The sequence below is a fragment of the Myotis nattereri genome (genome assembly GCF_964212035.1).
Source record: "Myotis nattereri genome assembly, chromosome: 1".
NCBI classification, from domain to species: Eukaryota; Metazoa; Chordata; class Mammalia; order Chiroptera; family Vespertilionidae; genus Myotis; species Myotis nattereri.
In genome coordinates, this window is record NC_138075.1 from 136,061,526 (window position 1) to 136,085,107 (window position 23,582).

The 23,582-nt window shown below is 38.4% G+C and overlaps 1 protein-coding gene across 1 annotated transcript in view; it reads right to left on the reverse strand.

Moving 5' to 3' along the window:
* NEBL (nebulette) overlaps window positions 1–23,582 on the reverse strand; it is a 372,828-nt gene that overhangs the window by 153,386 nt on the left and 195,860 nt on the right. Inside the window, exon 4 of the mRNA XM_081103924.1 lies at window positions 20,344–20,451. Coding sequence (XP_080960050.1) covers window positions 20,344–20,451 — 108 coding nt within the window. The remainder of the gene's footprint in view (window positions 1–20,343; window positions 20,452–23,582) is intronic.

The following is a 23,582-nucleotide window of genomic DNA, read 5'->3' on the forward strand; positions in this document are numbered from 1 at the left end:
CATGAACACTTGTTTATATTTTCCTCTGTTCCTTTTTTTCAATGTCTTGTAGTTTTCTGAGTACAAATCTTTAAGCTCCTTGGTTAAGTTTATTCCTAAGTATCTTATTTTTTTTGATGCAGTGGTAAATAGAATTGTTTGTTTAGTTTCTCTTTCTTAGAATTCATTATTGGTGCATAAAAATGCCATTGATTCTGGGTGTTAATTTTGTATCCTGCTACATTGCCAAATTCATTTATTAAATCTAGTAGTTTTGTGGTGGAGTCTTTAGTGTTTTCTATGTACAATATCATGTCATCTGCGAATAATGAGAGTTTTGCTTCCTCCTTTCTGATTTGGATGCCTTTTATTTCTTTTTCTTGTCTGATCATTGTGCCTAGGACTTTCAGTACTATGTTGAATAAGAATGATGAAAGCGGGCATCCATGTCTTGTTCCCATTTAAACAGTGAATGGGTACCAATAAGATCAAGAAAGAAATCAAAAATTTCCTGGAAACAAATGAAAATGAACACACAACAACCAAAATCTCTGGGACATAGTGAAATCATTCCTGAAAAGGAAGTTCCTAGCACTACAGGCCTACCTCAAAAAAAAAAAAATTAATAGTAAACTATTTAACCATATAACTTAAAGAATTAGTAAGAGAACAACAAGAAGAGCTCAGAATAAGTAGAAGGAAGGAAATAATAATGATTAAAGCAGAAATAAATGACATAAAAACTAAAAATATAATACCAAAAAAATCAATGAAACCAAGAGCTGGTTCTTTCAAAAGATAAACAAGATTGATGAACTGATAGACAGACTTATCAAGAAATAAAGAGAGAGGACCCAAATAAATAAAATCAGAAAAAAAGTGGTGAGGTAACAACTGACAACACAGAAATACAAAGGATTTTAAGAAAATACTACGAACAACTAATTGCCAACAAGCTAAACAATGTGGATGAAATGGACAAATTCCTAGAAAAATGCAATCTCACAAAACTGAATCAGCAAGATTCAAAAACCTGAGTAGGTTGATCATAACTGATAAATAGAAGCAGTAATAAAAAAATAAAAATAAATAAATAAAAGAACAACACCCAGTAAACAAAAGCTCAGGTCCGAACAGCTTCACAGGAGAGTTTTACCAAACATTCAAAGAAGAATACCCAGCCGTAACCGGTTTGGCCCAGTGGATAGAATGTAGGCCTACAAAGAAGAATACCTAAAGTCTTAAAACTATTTCAAAAAATCCAAGAGGAAGGAATACTTCCAAGCTCTTTTTATGAAGTCAGCATTATCCTAATTCCAAAACCAGATAAAGACACTACAAAGAAAGAGAATTACAGGCCAATATCCCTGATGAACATAGATGCTAAAATCCTCAACAAAATATTAGCAAATCAGATCCAGCAATATATTAAAAAGATCATACACCATGACAAAGTGGGATTTATTCCAGGGATGCAAACCTGGTACAATATTCAAAAATCAATAAATGTGATACATTATATACTAGTAAACACTGAAAGACAAAAATCACATGATCATATCAATAGATGCAGAAAAAGCATTCAACAAAATCCAACACCCACTTTTGATAAAAATGCTCAGCAAAGTTTGAATAGAGGGATCATATAGCAACATAATAAAGGCCATATATGACAAACCTATAACCAACATCATACTTAATGGGCAAAAACTCAAATACTCTTTAAAAAGAACAAAATCATAGGAAGAAGAAAATTAGCTCTTTCAAAAAAACATACCACTTTCTGCCTATTATTAATCTCCATTTCAAAATAAAACATTTTGGGAATCCTCTAGAACAGTGGTTCTCAACCTTCCTAATGCCACGACCCTTTAATACAGTTCCTCATGTTGTGGTGACCCCCAATTTCATTGTTACAAATTGAACATAATTAAAGCATAGTGATTAATCACAAAAACAATATGTAATTATATGTGCTTTCCCATGGTCTTAGGCAACCCCTGTGAAAGGATCGTTCAACCCCCAAAGGGGTCACGACCCACAGGTTGAGAACCACTGCTCTAGAAGAATTACCACCACTTGGCTTTGGATGTGTGATCTGGAGGGATTGAAGAGAGCACCTGCCAAGCGCAGAACAGCCCAGTGATGCACACCCAGCTTCCCCTCCACAGCAGCAGGGCACACTCATTTCCTGGCTTTCCCAAGACAGACTACCCTGCTTTCCTCATGTTTCTCAATTACATTTTAATAAAAGTGTAAAAGGTCAAAAAGGAAAGTCAGTCATCCCTCCATGTGCCTATCTCCATAGAGAAAGCTCAATTTCATATTTTTATTTAGTGGGGCCTTTTTTCTGTGTCACTCAAAAGGCTTTTCTATCATGCTCTCATTGATCCTCTCAACTTAAAATAAGCATTAAATATTATCATTCCTACATGAGATGTAGGGGGAAAGAAGCACAATGATTGCGATATAAGGCTCTTCCTAAATTGGTTATTTTAAGAGTTGAAAGAGCCTTTATCGTATAATCCACATATGGTAGGAAGTTATTTCTTGTTTCTTACCTACATATTTTGCTACACTTCAAAACTAACTTCCTTTGTCTTTAACTAGGACCTTCAATTCCTTACACATACAAAACTGTCATTTAAAACTATTCAACTACTAGGCTTTTGTTCCTTTGCATTCTGACTTTAGGAGTCAGAGTAAATAATCTCAGACAAGCACCCTCAAAAGTTACCAAAAATTATTATTTCCAGAGAGTGTCCTGAGGCCACAGGAACACCGGGTTATCTCTTGGACTATCACTGTATAGTGATCTGTGCTGATCGATGTCCACAATCTCTGGCCTGCTTATTAGGCAAGAGGCAGTTACATTTTTGAGTCAAAGTTAGCTGGACTCTGTTTTGTCATCTAACTTTTGGAAACACTGTCAATAAGATCAACCAAGGTTTAGGCTTAACCTTTATTATAATACTAGAGGCCCAGTGCACGAAATTCGTGCATGGGTAGGTTCCCTAAGTCTGGCTGGCAATCAGGGCCAATCTGTGCGGTGACCAGCTGGGGAATCGGGGGGCTCCCCTGCTGGCACCTGCCTTGGCTAGCCTGGGGTTGAGGGCTGGCGGCAGCTCCTGCATTAAGCATCTGCCCCCTGGTGGTCAATGTGCATCATAGCAACCAGTCAATCCACTGGTCGTTCCACTGTTCCATCGATTTGCATATTAGGCTTTTATTATATAGGATAATAAAAAGTTTACCAGAAGGTTTCCTGACAGTTGAGTGAACTGAGATTTTTCTCTCCATAACTGTATGGGACTAATGTAGCATTTGCATGCAATGCTAAAGGCATACGTACTTACCCAGGCTTACACTCTCAGACCTGCCAACTTGGTATTGTGTCTGAGACTAGCTATCCAGGCTTGTATCACAGTTGGGGCATGAACACACCCTTGCTCTATTTACATACCATACAGACACCCATATCTGTAAAATGATGATTTTATTCCTTTTGTTCCCCAAAAGCAGACCCCTACAAACACTAGTGCTGCAATCATCTCAGGTTCAATGACTAGAAATAAGAGACCTTGGAATCCCATGGTGAAAATTACAGTGAAATCATTCCATAGAGGGGGAAGATTGACAAAAGGACATCTAGACAAATGATGACTCTAAAATCTAGTCATTCCCTTGTAAAAAAGATCTTTCAGACCCCCTCCCCAATTCTTCAGGGTAAAATTGATATTTGCAGTTCCTCAAAATTACTGCGCAGTTTCATTCTCGATTTCTTGTATATTCAGTTCCCCTATGTGGGAATTTATTTTTTTGCCACCCACCACTCACCATCATGTCTTGCTCCCTTGCCTCTATGCTGATTCATTCACAGAAACTCACCTCATGCCGCCTTCTTCTGTAAGCGATCGATGCCCAGCTGAGACTAGGTGCCTGTCTCCGTACGACCTGAAACCTCATCTTTCTTACTACCTGGTTGTGTGGAGCTACAAGAGAACTGTATGTATTAGATCTTGCATCCTCAGCTCCTAAAACAGTGCCAAGCACAGAGTAGGCACCTTCAGAGGAGGGTAGAATAAGAAAGGTAAGTATATCTTGAAGGCGATTATGTATTCAACCTTAACCTCAGGTGTCACATGAACAAATCCCATTCTGAGGCAATGCAAAGCCATCCTGTATCCCAGAACATAAAGGAATGTTTGGAGGAGACATTCTACTCATGTTCTCACCGTCAAGAAATTTGAAATTTCTACATTTGGCCCATGTGATCACCCAAATGCCACTTAAGGATAAATTAATTCTGCACCAACATAAAGAAGCTTATATCTGTGACATTTGCTCTGTGGCGCAAAGGTATAACGTGTAAGATACGGTCCCAAAATGGTGGTGTAGAGGGGAAATCTTGCATTTCAATGTCAGAAAAAAATAGTTGGACTCAAGTCCTGCTCTGTTCTTCACTAATTGTGTACATTTAAGCAAGTGATTCATCCTCTCTGAGCTTGTTTCATCTGTGACATGAGGATAATGACAACTATTTCTAGGGATTGGTGAGAAAAACAAATGAATAACAAATGTGGAAGACTGTGCTCAGCACAGAGTGAGCCCTTCACAAATGTTTGTTCCCACCCCCGTTTAGGGGGTGTCACCTACGTCCAAACAGGGTGCACAGTGACGCAATGACCAACATGCTCATGCCCGGATCCTGAATGGCTGAATGAGGACAAGCCCTACAGACTTCATGTGCTTTAATGGTGCAAGAAACCAATGACGTTTTCTCCAAAATCCATACATTGTTTCCATAAATGGGAATTGGAGAATTGGATTTCATATTACCTTGTCATCATTCCACTATGAAAATCTGTGTTTTCAAGATGCAGTGGCCCTTGCGTTCCCAGTCACTAGTCATGGGCCTTCAAAGGTTTCCAAAGTGCCCTATTTCTTAAGCTGGGTGGTAGGTACATGGATGTACATCTTATTATTATTCTTTAAACTATACATGAGTTCCTATAGACTACTTATACATGTGATATATCTCATAACTTAAAATAGGATACAGTGTTCATATTGTGAGACTCAAGTCAGGGATCCTGGGCACGGAAATCCCATGGGCATTTAGTAAGGATAATACCTTCATGTTTTGTCCGCTTGACTCATTTTTGAGCCATTAATGATATTTTAGAGGATTTACAGGTTAGTACTTAAGAGACTTTCAATGCACCCTGACAGTCTATTTCTGAATGACTCCAATTTCAACAATTCCAAAAAGGCGACTCAGAATCATGTGTCCAAAAAAGGCAAACCAGATTAGAGAGCAGAAGACCTCAGTCCTGGCCCCAATTCTTTCACCAACAGCATGGTAGATAGAGTTGCAAGCTAACATCCACAGTATTCAGGAGACAGACTTAAGATCAGGTGGTACTTTGTCTAGCACTCCTCACAGAGGATAACTGCAAAATGTAGGCTATTTTACGAAGACAGGTTAAATGCTGCCAAACTGCTACTGCTCAGCCTTCTCTCAGGACATTCCTTACCCCCCAGTTTTTGGTACACTTATGGCAACAGGCTAAAAAATAATTTAATTAATTATTTATCTTTTCATGCTATTATTGTAATAATCACAGTAACAATCAAAGGAGGCCTACAAAAGTAAACACAGCACTGATCAGTTCAATGGCACTACAGTTGTGTCATGCTTTGCCATTTACAATCACAGTCACAGACATTTGTAAAGAGAAATCATACACACACCCACGAGGTGTCAGGAGACAAATGGGTAATAATGTAGGGAGCAGATGGGAGGACTGTCTCATAAACAGACTGAGCACATGCTTCAGATATAAGTGAAGTAAGGAGCCCCCAAAAGGGAAAAGAGTTTTATGAACTTACCCAGAGGCCAGCAGCCAGGAAATCTAACAAACTGCTAATTATTTTCAGGTTACCTGTGTGTTTTATGCTTTAGAGCAGTGGTTCTCAACCTTCTGGCCCTTTAAATACAGTTCCTCATATTGTGACCCAACCATAAAATTATTTTTGTTGCCACTTCATAACTGTAATGTTGCTACTGTTATGAACTGTAATGTAAATATCTGATATGCAGGATGGTCTTACGCAACCCCTATGAAAGGGTCATTCGGGAGAAACTAAGATGGCGGCATAGATAAACACCGGGAAATAGTCGCCTCCCACAACAATTGACAAATATCCCAAAGGACGGAGCAAACATCGTCCAGAACAACAGGAAGGCTGGCTGAGTGTAATTTCTACAACTAGAAGAAAAGAAAAGCACGCTGAGAGCCAGAGGAGCTGCGGAGGCTGAGTGCAGAGGTACGGCGGCGGCTCGCGCGCGCGGAAAGGGGGTGGCACCTGAGGACGCAGCTGTCTTTTTGAATCACAAGCTCCCGACTGCTCTGAACTCCGGTTCTGGGAAGTCTCTGGGGACCCAGGACTCATACGGGGAGAGGCTGCTCTGTCAGGCGGCAGCGGGCGAACTTGAGGGCGGATTTCCCTCAGAGGTGCTTGCAGCCATTACCGGGACACTGAGACGAGCGACTCCAGGCACGGAGAATCAGCCATAGCCTCTTTCTCCGCCCTTTTGACTCCCTGAGACCCCGCCCCACCCAGGCTGCGGCAGAGGCTTTTGCATATGAATGTACCTAACTATAGCCCAGCCAAGCAGACCCGGAACTTCCAAGAGAAGGCCCAAGGCCCCGCAGCGGTTGCATTGCTTCACAGCTGAGCCTCTCCGTGGCTCCGGCTGTGTGGCCTCAGGCAGGGGCTGAATTAGCACCTCCTTAGATCCAGGAGCCACTGTACCCAGTGGTCAGAGGGGGACCATTCTACCACTTCAGACACAGCTGCTTCCCACAGCCAATTGGCCTGGAGGTCAATTCCTCCCAGTGATCCTACAACAACCAAGGCACCAAGAGTGCACCAAGAGTGTCCACCCCAGGTAACTGGGGAGGCTGAGCCACTGGGCCCTACAGGACACCTGGCGCACAGGGCCACTCTATCAACACAGGGAAGCAGCCAAAATGCGGAGACAAAGAAACAGGTCACAATTGGCAGAAACGGAGGAGGGCAGATGACTGGATATAGAGTTCAAGGCCACGTTTATAAGGTTTGTCAAGAATTTTATGGAAACCGCCGATAAATTTAATGAATCCCTCAAGGAGTATAGTGAGACCATGGAGGACATGAAAAAGGACCAACTAGAAATTAAGCATACACTGACTGAAATAAAGAATAATTTACAGAGATCCAACAGCAGACAAGAGGATCCCAAGAATCAAGTCAAAAATTTGAAATACAAAGAAACAAAAAATACCCAACCGAAAAAGAAAAAAGAAAAGAGATTCAAAAAATATGAAGATAGTGTAAGGAACCTCTGGGACAACTTCAAGCGTACCAACATCAGAATTATAGGGGTACCAGAAGGAGAGAGAGGGCAAGATATTGAAAACCTTTTTGAAGAAATAATGACAGAAAACTTCCCCCACCTGGTGAAAGAAATGGACTTACAAGTCCAGGAAGCGCAGAGAACCCCAAACAAAAGGAATCCAAAGAGGACCACACCAAGACACATCATAATTAAAATGCCAAGAGCAAAAGATAAAGAGAGAATCTTAAAAGCAGCAAGAGAAAGACAGTCAGTTACCTACAAGGGAGTACCCATCCGACTGTCAGCTGATTTCTCAACAGAAACCATGCAGGCCAGAAGAGAGTGGCAAGAAATATTCAAAGAGATGAATAGCAAGAACCTGCAACCAAGATTACTTTATCCAGCAAAGCTATCATTCAGAATGGAAGGTCAGATAAAGAGCTTCACGGATAAGAAAAAGCTAAAGGAGTTCATCACCACCAAACCAGCATTATATGAAATGCTGAAAGGTATTCTTTAAGAAGAGGAAGAAGAAAAAGGAACTCTTACCATTTGCCACAGCATCGATGGAACTGGAGAGCGGATAAATACCACAAGATCTCACTTATTTGTGGAATATAATGAACAACATAAACTGATGAACAAGGACTGATCCAGAGACGGAGAGGCTTTGATTGGACTGTCGGGCCTTGGAGGGAAGGTAGGGGAGGGTGGGGGCAAGGGGGAAGGATCAACCAAAGGACTTATATGCAAGCATATAGGCCTAACCAATGGACACGGACAACGGGGGGTGAGGGGATGAGCGGGGGGGGGGGGGGGGGTAGAGGGTACACATATGTAATATCTTAATCAATAAAAAAATATTAAAAAAAAAAAAAGAAAGGGTCATTCGACCGCCAAAGGGGTCGCGACCCACAGGTTGAGAACCGCTGCTTTAGAGGTTAGTGTCATTGCTGTTGATTTTTTTTTTATTTCATTTAAGGGAAAGACTCACATAATCTTTGTAGAATTTAGAACCTTCAAATGTTACCAACCAACGCTATAAGCAAAAATAGTAATAGAATAGAGGGGGAAGCAATGTAAATATTTTTAGCCATCAGTCTGCCTCTTGCTAGTTATTTCACAACTTTCTGACCAATAACATAAAGCCTATGATCAGAATGAAATATGCTAATCAGTTCACTCTAAAAAACCCAGTGGTATTCCATTATATGAATGATATTGAATTAATTTTGTTAGTCTAATGGTTTTCCTACTTAAATAAATAAAGTCAACAATGATCGGCCCTTCACAGTACACAGTAATTTAATATGTCAAATGCCTTACCTGGCAAAACATAAATGTTAAATAAAGTTATGAAAATGTTTACAATAAATGACCATGGGTGGACTGGAACAACTTTTGGAAAAATGGAGGAAAATAAATGGTTAACTGCCAGCACACTCACTCACGCTGGAGGACACAAAAAGGTTCACAGCAGTTGTTAAATTCATTTAGAGAAACTCACTTTATTTTTCCAACAGAGCTCTCACCAGCTAATCTGTATTACAACCTGCAGGAGTCTTAATACTCTCAGCAGGATCAAGATTTGGGCCACGCTGATTCGGCTATTTAATCTTGCAAGAGAACAATATTTGGCAGGAAAAGACCCCACAGCACTGAGGGGGCGTCCCAGAGGTTCGTTGTCAGCACAGACTGGGCCAAGATCGCCCAAGGTGGAAACCAAACAGCACTAAGCAATGTTTATCATTTCCTTTCAGTAGCGCTGCGCTCAAACTCGTCTGTACACTCTATGTGTGTATGGGAAACGTACAGGTTCACGTGAGGCTCTTGCGGATATGTGTATATTTTTTAAAAGCAAAATGTTTTCTCAATATTTTCGACTGGGTTATAAAAAATTTTTATTTTGGAAGTACCACTACCAAAGTTGGAGAAAGAGATAAAGAAAAAATGGCCTTAGTTTTATTTTCAAAACCTCTCAAATGCAAAAGCACTGAAAACCAAGAGAGAGAACATATGTCTGAATTACTAAATGCATGCAGGAATTTATATGGATTTTTTTAACCACCCTGAAATTAATGTTTGATGATCGATACTCTTCTACAAATGAGCATTTTTTACAGTTTATATGTAATACTATGGTTTGATTAATTTAAATGATATTTTCTGGAAATCCATATTGACAGGCAGGGAATACATAAGGAGACAGGCAAACTTAAAAGTAAAATTGATAGCACCAATTTACAAAAGGACAGTATGAACCACTACTCAAAAAAAGAATGATTCAGTTAAATTCTTCAACAACTATTTTCAAATACCTGTGGCAAGGGTTCGACTCCTTTACTTCCCAAACCTCCTCTAACGAGCACTTATCACTCTGTGCAGCAATGACCTGCTCACCTGCTAGAGGATCAACTGCAAGCTCTGCGAGGTCAGGGGTCTTATCTATTTTATTCCTCATTCTATCCCCCTCCACCCACCTCCAACAAAGTGCCTAGCACAAAGTAAACACTGAAAAGTGTCTGTTAAGCCCAATAATTTTTTCCAAAAGTTGTTTCTTTAAAGAAAAAAAATTTTTATTTATAGATACCGAAAATGTGCACATTTGAAAATATGATACAACTCTTTCAACAATCTTGTCTCAATCTACACTTTAGTAATGTCTCTCTCTCTCTCTCTCTCTCTCTCTCTCTCTCTCTCTCTCTATCTGCCGCCTAGCAAGTAGCTGCCGGGTGTTCCTAACCTCATCATATTCCTTCCTTCCTTCCCTTGCTCATTTCAACGCCATTCTCTCCCTCACAGACCCCCTTGCACTGAGGCTCTCCTTCTCCGTGAAAGCCTCTCCCAGCCACTTCCTGTGTCCTAGCATTAGTCTAAAGCCCATACAAAAAGTGTTTCCCCATATTTTCTGCAATCCACGGGCCTGGTGCGACGTGATGTCCACAGCAAATGTTAAATGAACACCTCTGCACATGTAAAGTAACTGGGAAGGCCACTCCCGCTTCGACCTTATTCTTTATAGTCAAAGCACTGTGTTCAGAAGAATTCAGACATAAACAAGAAATGTCACTTGCCCTCAGAGGCCTCATAATAAATTACCCAACGAAAGTAAATATTTAAATCCATTTGGGAAAATCAATTCTCTCTACAAAAAAAAAAAAAAAAGTAAGTTTCCAAAAGAACAGAATGATTTTAAAGGTTTTTTCCTCTTATTCGGTTTTTCTAAATCTATATGCTTTTTCATAGTTTGCTAAACACAAGCACGTTCTGACACTTGCGTAATTGTAAGAATGCAATGGTACAAAAGCTTAATTCAAACAAATTAAAGGTTGACTTTGTTACAATTAAGATAGCTACAAGAGGAAAAGTCCATCCGAAAGAGGAACAAACAGAAGAAAATGATCATAACTTCTTGCTCTTGTCCTTGGAACCAAGTCACGAGGCACCTCACAAAAACAAGAGGTCCTTCAAACAGGAATTTAGAGGTATGCTTTCACAAGCAGCACTGCCTACAGTTCTGTGCACAGGAACAAAAGGCATCAAAACAGGCTTAACATCATTGAAAGAAAAGCTGTAACAGAAAGTACAAGCAAAAACTAAAGAAAAACAATATTTATAACACAATTCTTCTAGGAAAATGAAATGCAAACTAGAAATCATATGGGCATATAATTTCAAAAAAAAAATTCTTGCTTCTAACTTGCAATCATGCAATCTTCTTTAATGGTATAAACTTGGTTTGGGTTACCAAAGGATTTTAATCAAATCTCTGGATGTCTCCCTTGATTCATGACCTCCTAATAAGTTGAAATGACACTTGACTATTACACTTATCAACTAACACAACAAGTTTTAAACTTACTTCCAAATATCCACTGAAAGTATAATTAGGTGGCATAATTATTAATGATAGTCCTATTTGGAGACTCCACAATATATATGTAAGATTTCTGGTTTCTCTTTAACATTCATGTACTCTCCCGTAGGGGTGTTCCAAGGGTTATAATAGAATCTGGAAGAAGATTTTAAATCTGTATAATGCATTAGAAATTGAGACTTTAAAAAAAAAAAAGCTAGTCTTTATTAGACTTTCCCTGTGGCATATGCACATTTATTTTCTATTGTCACACCTCTTCCCTCCTTTTTCTTCACATCTGCCCAGGCCAAACTGCCAGCACAGGGCACGTGAGTAATCTACAAAGCTCAACTGAGACCTGAAAAACTGAAAAACATAATTGCTACTACTGTAAGTTATCTTTGTTTTTGTAAATGACTATGACTCAAAAACCACAAGTAAAAAGAGGCTTGAAAGAGCCAATAAAGGATGGGAAATAGAACCTAAAAGGAATTTTGTTTTTTAGTTAAGAGATTGTTCAGTTTGAAAATAGGAAAAATTAAAAACTGATTGTATAAGTTTTCCTGGAATGTAACAGGCGGTGTCATCTACCTCCACTGGTTACATGTTACTTATCTTCAAATCGCCCTGTGATACATGCAGATCATTTCTCATTCCGTCCCGTTGTGAACTAGATTGTGTGTCCCCCACCCCAAATTCAGATTTTGAAGCCCTAACCCCCATGTGACTGTATTTTGAGATGGAGCCTTTAAGAAAGTCATTCAGGTTAAATGAGGTCATCAGGTGGGGCCCTGATCCTATTCAGTTACTGCCCTTCCAAGAAGAGGAAGAGACACCAGAGACCTCTTTCTCTCATGCACAGGCACCGAGGAAAGGTCATGTCAGGGCACAGCAAGACAGTGTGCAAGCCAGGAGGAGACCTATCACCAGGAAGCACCCTTCCTGACTTGATCTGGGATTTCCAGCTTTTAAAACTGTGAGGAAATAAAACTGCAGTGGCTTAAGCCACACAGCCAGCTGCATTTTGTTATGGCAGCCTGAGGAGACTAATGGAAGCCCTGTTTTTCTCAGGTGCTTAGACACCAAGAAGAATTCCCTGGCTCTGATATTTTAAAACAGGGGTAGCCCTTGCATTTCTAATATAATGAAATTTTTAGATGCCACTTTAGAAAGCAATTGGTCCTGCTTTACTGAGAGAAAACTACTATAATCTGTTCATGAAACTATAGAAATATTTAAGTGCAAAATAGGTGCAAGCAGCACAAAACAAATGTAATTCAAAGCAATTTTAAAAACTCCCTCTCTTGCAAAGAGAAGTTTCAAGAGAAAGAATATGCAAAAGTAGTCAATATTTTTAATATCATTGCCTCATTCATGTACTCAACACAGATTTACTGAGTACCTGCTCTGTGCAAAGAGTTATTCTAGGTATTAGCAATTCTGTATTGAAGGGATTGATTAATTCCCTATAGTACTGTAGCTCTTAGCCTAAGAAAAATTTTATTTGCCTAGACTTAGATGGGAAGGCAGACTCTTCTGAAAAAGAAAAAATATTGAGGAAATGCCAAAAAACAAAAAAAAAACAAACCAACACATCCTTAATAAAAGTCAGTCATTTGCTGTACAACGATTAATTAGGTAACTACTTTACGCTAGAGAATGATGGAATGAAGGAAAGATCTGGAAGTTTTAAGGAAAAAATCAATGTAATATCTATATAGATCTTAATAGATGTTTGATTGAAATAAACCTAGAAAGAGTAAAACTCCTTGTAATAACTGCCATTATAAAATGAAATGCACACAATTTGAGAGGTAGTCACTTCTCAAAGTATCAAAATTTGTGTGTTTATCAGGGGTCGTCTTGAGTAAGTCCCAGAACTGGCAGCCTTGCCTGGGCAGAGTGAGAAGCAATGGGAAGAAAAGGTGTGTTGGCACAAGAAGTCAATTAATCTGTTTATTAATTTTAGCTCTGTGCTAGGTCCTGGGGCTACAGAGGAAAAGACACAGCCCAACTCTTCAGAGAGTTCAGTCTAGGAGGGAGAAAGCATCTAATGCAGCTGTAGAATCAGACTGCCAGGTTTGGGAGAGGAGGAGAAAGGCCAGGGAAGAGAAGGTAGCCTCTGAGCTGAACAGAGATGTGGAGGGTGTGCAGATGGCCTGCCAGGCAGAAGTTTGAAGTGGATAGGGCTCAAGTCCAAGACAGACACCCAGGCTGGAGACCTCAGCTGGCACTAAACAGGGACAGCCGCATACCCCTTGCTAAAGTTTCTGCATTTTATCCCAAAGGCAATGGGGAGCCAATGACAGATTTTAAGGAAAAGAGTGACAATTAGATGTGTGTTTTAGGAACCTTGCAAGAAACCACCAATAGAGGGAGAAGAGGCAGTACTGTGACAGGTGAGAACAGACAAGCGATACAACCCAAGCAAGGCATAGAGAGGGCCTAAATTAAGAACATGACAAGAAAGGTAAGGTACAAAGTGCCATGAATGCATTCTTGGATAAATACAAAAAAACAAACTGAAAAAGACATGAATAATCTTCATCTTCATGAATTTAGAGGGGTAAAACACATACCACGTGTAATGCTAATTAAAGCCAAAATGTGGAATGTGATGTGTGAAATGAGTAGTGCAGATAATAGTGCTATCGTACAAAGCACTATCGTGATTCCGTGAGCTCTCTGTAACTGGGGTCTGAGTGTGTGTCTAGGATCAAGGGGTGGGGATGTCATTCATGGATAGTGTGAAATTGATCCAAACAAGAGGAATGACTCATGCAAAAGCCTAAAACAAATTAGCTGGCCAGGCCTAAAACAAATGAAAGAATAGTGTTGAAGGACAGTGACAGATGAGGTGAAATAATTTAGAAGCAGATTATGGAGGGTCCTTAGAGTCAGAATTAAAGAGCTTAAAGGGATTAGATGTTATCCTCCTCAAAGTGGAGGTCCAAGGAAAAAATTTTAGTGGGTCATAATGAGGGTCTTAATGAAACAGATATTTTGGAAAGTCATATGGTGAGAGTGTTTAAGATACAATGGAAGGAGCAGAAAGAGCTTGGAAGGAGATAAGGCCAATTAGGAGGCTCCTGCAAGAACTCAGGCAGGATAAGGGCCTAAACACTGTAGGACTGAAAATAAAAGGGGGGGATGGGGAAAAGGGATTTCACAAAAGACGGATCTTCAGAAAACATTTGCTGGATCCTTCATCTTTGGTTCCAAAAAGAATTCATACGTGTTAATTCTTTTATTATAGGGGCCCTTCCCAAGCCTCCCTTTCAGACAATGCCATTTTATAACCACAACTCTTGTACTTGCCATGCACAAGTAATTACTGGTCTGGGATGTATTTGTTTCTTTAAGTGACTGTGGCTAAAAAATTGAGGATAAAAAGAAGAGATCAACCTTTGAAGTTCTGCCCTAGGTGGAAAAATAAAGCAAAACCAGGTGTTAGGGAAACCACAGATTTGGAAATGAGAAAGGACCACAAGGTAATTTTCCATACATTTTTCTCATGAAAGTATAAGCATTCCTTATAGAAATACTTTCCCTGAGGAGAGGTTGTTCAGAGGCTCTAATTAGACTGAATATGTCAGTCTTCTGAAATGAATAAAGTATTCATACATGTGTTAGGTATTAGAAGGAAAATATATGTTATTGCCCTATCACTTTCTCTGACATAGTTGATCTTTGCTATAAAATAATGCTGCTGACCCACTATTACTCAAAAATGCATCAGAGTCACTGGTTGAGATAAGTTAGAGATAAAGTGTGATCCACTAAAGTAACATGTAAATTTGCTCCATGAAAATAATAGACACCAAGGGCTTCAATCAAAACCATTGACCTCATAATTAATCATCTATGTTAATCACCCCAGTTATGGTTTATAACAAAAATGCCATCCTATTCTCCTTTCAAATTTAGTGTGCTACATTTTACTACTCAAAATTAGATTTCATATAAATTTCCATTATAAAACTTATGCTTCTTGTGTAAAGGAACAAAATTAACAAATGATTTTTTAATTTTAATATTAAATAACTTTCTAACTTTTACCTTTCTTGCCTTAAGAAAATATTGTTAATGTTTGCCAAATATTAAAACATGGAAAAATACTACGTCAGTTGTGCAGGTTCATATAAGATCTAATTGCCTCATATACTCTAATTTTGCCACCAGTTTACAATTAGCATGCATTTCTCATGCATGAGTTGACCCAATTACATAACAAAATTTGCCTTTGGGGATTTCTCTTGACTGCTTGTCTTCTGTCCACCATACAACTCAATTTCACACTGTCAGCAGGCTGAACATGGCCACAGTCAGTCTCTGTCAAAATGATTTATTTAAATTACAAACAGAGACCAGATCCCTAGATAGTCATCCCTCCCTTCATTCTCACCCTTACGCTCAACCCAACTTTGAATCAAATCTTTTAAGAGTCCACAGGCACTGCGATTTAATTATTAGGCCATGTTTACCTTCAATAATCTAATGTTTTTAAGTTAACTCACAAAATCTTAGGGAACTAAATCAACAGTACTCACTCGAGCTTATTAATGAGCATATAATTTATTTTGCATTCTAAGAAGTCAATGAAAAATTATGCAGCCATATCAAAAAACTAAAAATAATCACATTTTATTATCAAATTACAGAGACATTCTTTGTTCCATAATGTTTAAAAAAAAAAAAAAAAAGACCTTCAACCTTAGCTGTTTTTGTAAAGTCAGTAAGCATTTCTTATGAATGGGTATGCAAAATTGAAAATGGTAGTAAAACAGGTATTTGGGAAACAGGAGAGAGAACCAAAATTATAGATCCTGGCAGGGTAAGGGGGAGAATATAGAGCAGGTGAAAATAGTACCGCCTGTGCCATCAGTGATCTAAGGAAAGGGCTTCTAAAGATTCCCACTGAAGCCAGCATGCACAGGCACACACACACATGCACAAAGATACACACAGTTACTTCCTCAAAAACAAATCTTGACAAATCACATAATGGTACACTTACTATTTCAGTCAGGCTGTAAAATACAAGTGTTGTCATCTGGGGCTCTTTTCCTTCCCCTTCATAAAATATTTCTCCGCCACCTGAAACAAATTTTTAAAAAAGCATCTAAATTCTATCTACTGCACAAAGATTGTAAAAGTCTCTTGGAGTTGAACTTTACCATTTTATTTCACCATTTATCCACAGACTGCCTTAGCTAATTGAAAGTGCAGCTTATATTAGTGTCTGAACAGGCAGAATGAAATACATCAGTAACCTTCTCAAGGTTGGGTGAGTCCCTCAGACGTGGGCCGTGATTCTGCCTCGCTCTCCTGCTGCTGGTTCCCTGAATGCACTACTTCTAAACATGAACGTGGTCATCACCTGAATTATAATTACCTACACATGCTAGAGCTACATGGACAACAGGAAAAAAAAAGGTTATTAAAAATATCCAGCACAGAAATTCCTCAATTCATGGTTGTTCATTGTCCTTTAAGAACCTTTTCCTAGAATATCAATCACTAAGGAAAAAAAAAATTGTGGAGGATAATTCTGTCATTTGTGAATTTATGCCCTAGGATTGGGCTGAGAAGGCAGAGTGGGGGAGATACTAAGACATCTTCTGGAATTTCATGTAAAAAATTCTTTTTTATTTGGAATTTAATTCTGTTTCTTTCCAATCATTCAGCACATTCTGTAATCCAGCCTCTTTTCTTATTCTTTCTGCAGCTCTGAGTAATATAGCAGAAGAATTTTAAATTGCAGCATTTAATAAATCTCCCAGGTTCAGTATGTTGTCATTATAGATCCCCAAAGAAGGAAGTCAAGGCTAAACCCACTCTCACCCTTTCATTACACACAATTTCAAATGGACAGCTGTATTTTATCCCACACCTCACCAACATATGCAGACTGAGTGGGCGTTTCCAAATGATTTCAAATCCTGGACAAATGATTATGAAAGTGTGTGAAAATTTTTTCATGTAACTGACACAGACACAAGCAATCAAAAATGCCCATTCATCCATAACGTATTACCCAAAACACCTAGGAGTGTCATTAAATCCCCTGTTTTATGTCTTTATACTTTCTTTAGTCCAAAGGGGATTAAAGGCAGCTTAGAAAGATCCAGACAGATTGGGGGGAGAAGGGGGAGAAGAAAAGAAAAAACTCATGGACACGGATAACAGTGTGGTGATTGCCAGGGGGAAAGAGGAGAGGGGGAGGTGAAAGAGGGAATGAGGGGAATAAATGGTGACGGAAGGAGACTTGACTTGGGGTGGTGAACACACAATAGAGTGTACAGATGATGTGTGGTGAAACTGTGCACCTGATATCTGTATAATTTTGTTAACCAGTGTCACCCAATAAATTAAATCAAAGGCGGGGGGGGCGGGGATTCAGACAACATTCAAAGTTAAATAAAGTAAAAACAAGTAAAAAAAATGAAGCAAATGGAAAAATAAAGATTGTGAAGACCCTGGCTTAGTTAACCCACTTACGTCATCCTGTATTAAACTTGGAGCTCAAATCTCATATCCCTTCTAATTTCCAGGATGAGCCTCCCAGCACCTCCAGCAGAAAGAGTCTGATGTCTGTCCAGTCTGGACATTTTCTCACCTTCTCCATCTCAAAACAGACACAGACCAGGCCACTGTCAAAAACTGCTGTCGGAAAACAAACAAAAAAAACACACACACAAAAGCTGTCTGCATTTGGCCAATATATTTCAGTGTTTGGGTTTATCTGAAAGTAATGTGGAAAATGGAACTGGCAAACATACCAGCTTTCAGATTAACCCATGTTTCTTACAAAAAAAAAAAAAAAAAAAAAAAAAAAGGTCTTTGGCTAATATGGAAAACCCCATGAGATCACGGAAAAAGTTCATAAAGTCTCAGCATTTCTAAATGAATAATAAATTCACTAGACCTCAGAATACTTAACAGCTTCGCTTCTTCAAGAGTAAATCCCTGCCGAAGCCGGTTTGGCTCAGTGGATAGAGCGTCGGCCTGGGGACTGGAAGGTCCCAGGTTCGATTCCGGTCAAGGGCATGTGCCTGGGTTGCGGGCACATCCCCAGTAGGAGATGTGCAGGAGGCAGCTGATCGATGTTTCTAACTCTCTATCTCTCTCCCTTCCTCTCTGTAAAAAATCAATAAAATATATTTTTAAAAAAAGAGTAAATCCCTACCAGTAATATGAAATCTATATTTTCTACTACTATCCACATATTCACATGCCTCATTTCCTACAAGTACTACTTGCAAGACTTCTATGGTTGCTAATATCAAGACAATTGCAAAAACATTAAGATATCTAAATTACAAGCTTTTAAAAATCTGCATTGTCTAAATTATAGGCTTAATCTAAATAGTATTTTATATACTCTTATGTATATGATACATACATGTATATACATACCTGTGTGACAAGGGTTTTTGCATAATGAAGAGTGGATCTGCAAACAGCCTCTGGTATTGAATAAAATGCATATTCCTGCTAATGATAAAGGTTGGTGAAATGATCAGTTCTTTTCTTATTAAATATGAATATTGGCTGAATTTGAATATAAATTAAAAAGCTTACCTTTCAATCCACTGCAATCCTTGTGTTAGCTGTCACGTCGATATCTTAAGCAGAATGTTTAGCTCTTTTTGAAATAAATTTCTGTGATAGTTGAAGATTTATAGCTTTGTTTTCTGCAGCATTATTTTTATATTTTTAATAAAAGTTCCCAAAATAATGCACACAAAAAAGAGACGCTACTGAATGTAACTGCCAGTGAAATATATCTTTAATTTGCATTTTTAAAAGTAAAAAATCAGTTTTGATTTAAGGAAAATATAAAGAGAAGAGAAAGACAGATAAGGGGAGTGATCTTCAGTATTCATGAGTGGAGCTTGTTGAGATTGAGTAGAAAAACTAAGGGACAGAAGTCATGAATCCTTACAATTCATTCCTTTCTCTTCAAAGGAAAAAAATCCTTCATAAAATGTCCATTTAAAGAGCAAATAATGGGTAAACATTAGGAAATATGAAAAAAAAGTGTTTACTCTGCCTCTTCTCACACCCTACATGTTTTTTTAAACATTATTCTGTTTTTGAACTTTTGACAAATGAAATTCTTTCTCAAATTATATACTATTCTATCTGCAAATTGTCACTCTATATATAATCATGATGGCCATGTATCAATGAGTTTAAAACCATTTGCTAATTAAACATTTCCTGGTAATTAAGGCTACATAATGTAACGTTTATATATACAAAGTTTAGTGACTATACATGACACACAGATAAACTCATGAAAAATGCGTATTTGCACACTTTTATATCATGTACACAGTTGTGGATTTCATTAATATTTCCTATTCAATACCTAACATTGAACTAATTTTTTCTTAATAAAACACATTTTAACAAACTTTATATAATACTTTGGAAGAATCATAATCACAGACATAAATTATAAAAAGTAAGAATAGCTGTTTGTCCACCTGTAATAAAGTACTGAAGTAACACTTTTTGGTATCTAATATGCTTTGAACTTGTTAGTCTCAATTTTCTTTTAAAAAAAAATACATATTACTGAGTAAGATGCAGCTTTCAAATTCAAAGTGACTTCCTATGTAAATGTTTATTTTTAAAATGAGATGTAATACTTCATTTCTATAAATACCTAAAGTATAAAATCTTATATACACATAATTAGCAAATATGAGATTCCTCAAGATACTTGACTTTATATGTATATTTTTGTATTCTTATCCACAGCAAAAAATAAATAAGTAAATAAATAAAATGTCGGGGTTTTTAACTTAGCTATGAAAGTCCTATTTTGGAAGAATTCAAAAGCGGAAGACCATTCAAAATGGAGTAAGATGTTAAATTATAATAACTTCTTTTAAGTTAAAGAAATATAGACACTGCTATGGAGGTGTTAGGTTCTAGATACCTGTGATAAAATCAAAGGGAAGGAATTCCACAGATTAGCTTGGCATATTATATGAGTACAATGAGTACTGCTTACATACCAAAGCAACAAGAATACTTTCAAGTCACCCAATCTCACTTTCTCATCCAGAAACACAAGTTGGGGCTATGACATCACTGAACAGTCACCTACATTACTGATTTGTTCCTGGGTCCTCTTCAGCCGCTGTAGTTCCGGTGTGTCTGTTACGATGCTGAAGCCCCGCCCTTTGCTTTCTTCAAAATCTCTTTTGTACTTGACCTGATGGGGTGGGGAAGGGGGGGGGGAGATAAAAGAAAGAAAAAGAAAAGTAAAGAGAGTAATCACAAATCCCACTCAGGATAGGCCAGCGCCAAAAAGTCTGCTGAAATTGGAAGCAACGCCTCTGGACACAGCTCTCTCAGCAAGCGGCACAGGGAGAGGCAGGGGCCTGGCCAGACTGTCTGGTTACAGCCCAGCCACTCCACTGACTTGTGATCTTAGGCAAGTTACTTAGCCACTCTGCGCCTCAGAGGTCTCATCCATAAAATGGCAACAACAACAACAACAACATTTAAATAACGCTATTTAATAGGTCCTAAGGGTAGGGTCAAATCTAATACAGTGGTCCTACCTAGCCAATAGCAAGCAAGCGTTCTGGGGTCGTTACGTCACCATCAATAGTTGTACTGCTGCTGAAGAAAAGGAAAAAAGAAAAACATGGAAAAAGAAAGCTTAATCTCCTGCTCCTGTGCCCGTCTTGTCAGTGACAAAGCACCATTCTGAGCCTGGACTGCACTATGGATGAGAAAGACATACAAAATCAGCAGCAGCTCGCCCTGTCCTTAGGAAGTTTTCATTCTATTTCATAAGGCAAAGCATGTGGATGTGACTGCACACTGCTGTATTGCTAAATGTCAAGTATGTAAATGCTTATGGAAGTATTTATACCATAGGCCACACCTAGAGATTAAAAGGCTTGAAGCACAGGCCCTTAGCATACTGTGTGGTGAGGTACCTGAGATTTTTTTTTTTTTCATTGTTAAAATACACTTTGTTTCTAATTATAACCCAGTGAAGCTGAATTTTGCCGTTTACTGGAGGGAATGGAATAACTAATGCTTAATCCTTCTAGAGCCCTATCTCCTATTATTAGCATAATGATGATAACTGTCATGCCAGTTAAATATTCTGTTTGTCAATGACTGAGATGGTTATATCACTCTGACTGTTCTTATTTCTTTAGAAGCCTAAATATTAAGAAATATTAAAACAGTTTTGATAACCCACTTTGCACTCATAATCATCAGTTTCAAATTAAAACGTATATTAATAGTTAACATTTAAGGTAGCTAATAAAAATATGATTCAGTAAGTGTAACTTTAAGTATAAATTTTAAAAGTTTCCTTAGTTCAGCATGGAATGACTGTTTTTGTTGAGTGTTGTCTGTATTTAAATATTCCATTCTCTCAGGCATTATTGTTCTTGAAACCACTGGAAGATTTCCTTTTACCAGAAAAGCTTGATAGAAAAAAAAATCCCAGATGACATCAAATAGATATATATAGTCTCATTGCTTTAAGCTTTAAAATATCTAATTTTCTCTACATATTTTTATTTAAATTTATAAAAGTACTAAAACCCTTACTTTATTTCCCTAAATAAAAGGCCTTTATCACCCTTTTTCTTCTTCCACAGAAAATGTTCAATGTTCCTACCAGATTTGGCTCAGTGGGTACAGCGTCAGCCTGCAGACTGAAGGGTCCCGGGCTTGATTCTGGTCAAGGGCACATACCAGGTTGTGGGCTCCATCCCCAGTAGGAGGCAGCCAATCAATGCTTCTCTCTCATCATTGATGTTTCTATCTCTCTCTCCCTCTCCCTTCCTCTCATAAAAAATATATTTTTTAAAAGAGAAAAAGAAAGAAAATGCTAAATGAAATTAACATTCTAACCCTCAATCTCTTGGCATTGTGAAGATACACATACCAGTACATTCTTGGTGTTTTATGCACAACTAAATAGAAAAGCCATTTAGCTTTGCTTGAAGTTAGCACTAGGGCACAGAACAGTAAAATAATAAAAGAGAGAATGATCAGAAGGTTATGATAGCAACAGGCATGAAGAATTAAGAAGAAAAACTATAAGCCAAGTTCTAACATCATTAAGGCCAGTTTCAGAGAATGCACAATCACATATTTCTGTGATTAGTTTGAGTTGTTGGTTTTTTAATGATAATTTTCAAAGAAAAACCATTAAATCCTAGAATCACAGTTTTTAAATTAATTACCATTTAACAGCCCTTTCCACATTGACAAGACACATAAGAATGATGATTTGGACCTACCTCAAGTATACTAAAGAGGATACAATCATTTTCTTAAATAGTTTGCAGAATTTTAGAAGATGTGTAATTAATTCTTTTAAAGGTGAGATCCGCAACCAAACCTATATGTAGTCTCAGCACCAACTCAAGCACCAGCCCACCCAATCTTTACTGCCTTCGAGCCATTAGTCAGTGCCTCTCTTTTCTACACTCCCACCCACTGAAATCCTAGCTCTCTACTAGGTCTAGAACACATGGAACTTGGTGACAAGGTCTAAATCTTATTCATCACTGTGATCCCAGACCTAGCATAACACCTGGCCCACGGGAGTTAATTAACAAATGATTTAAAAAGAGGAAGTGAGGGAGAAGGGAAGAAAGAAGAGGGGTGGAAACAGAGAGGGAGAAAGTCTGACCCAATTCTAGATGTAAGAGAGAAACCTCATATTCAGGGACTGAAAAATGGATCCATTTGGCTGCAGCATCTGGTGAAGGGGAAAGACCCAGGAAATTAGCTAAGAAACATAGATCTAGACCATATTTGGAAAGAAACTGCCGGCCATAGTTCCCGTCTTAGCCCATTCAGGTAGCTATAATAAAAATGCCATAGACGGATGGCCTACAAACAACAGAAATTCCTCTCATAGTTCTGGAAGCTGGGAAGTCCAAGACCAAGGCACTGACAGATTGGTTATCTGGTGAAAGCCTGCTTCTGGGTTCAAAGACCACTGTAACTTCAATTGGTGGAAGGCGAGAGGGAGCTCTGTGGGGGTCTCCTTTAGAAGGGCACTAATCCCATTCCTGAGGTCTTCACCTGCATAACATAATTACCTCCCAAAGGCCCCCCACCTCCTAATACCATCACATTCGGGATTAGGTCTCATAAGAATTTATTCTCGTAAGAAATTTGGGAGAAGTGGCGTGGGGAGACAGGCGGGAGACAAACATTCAGTCCATAGCAAGTGCTTTTATATGTAAGCATCCAACATTAACTCAAAGTATTCATTGAGCCTCTTATAAATTTCTCTTAGAAATTCCTCTTTCCTCAGTAAAAATGCCTTTTCTTCCCTTATGCTTCAGGACTGGA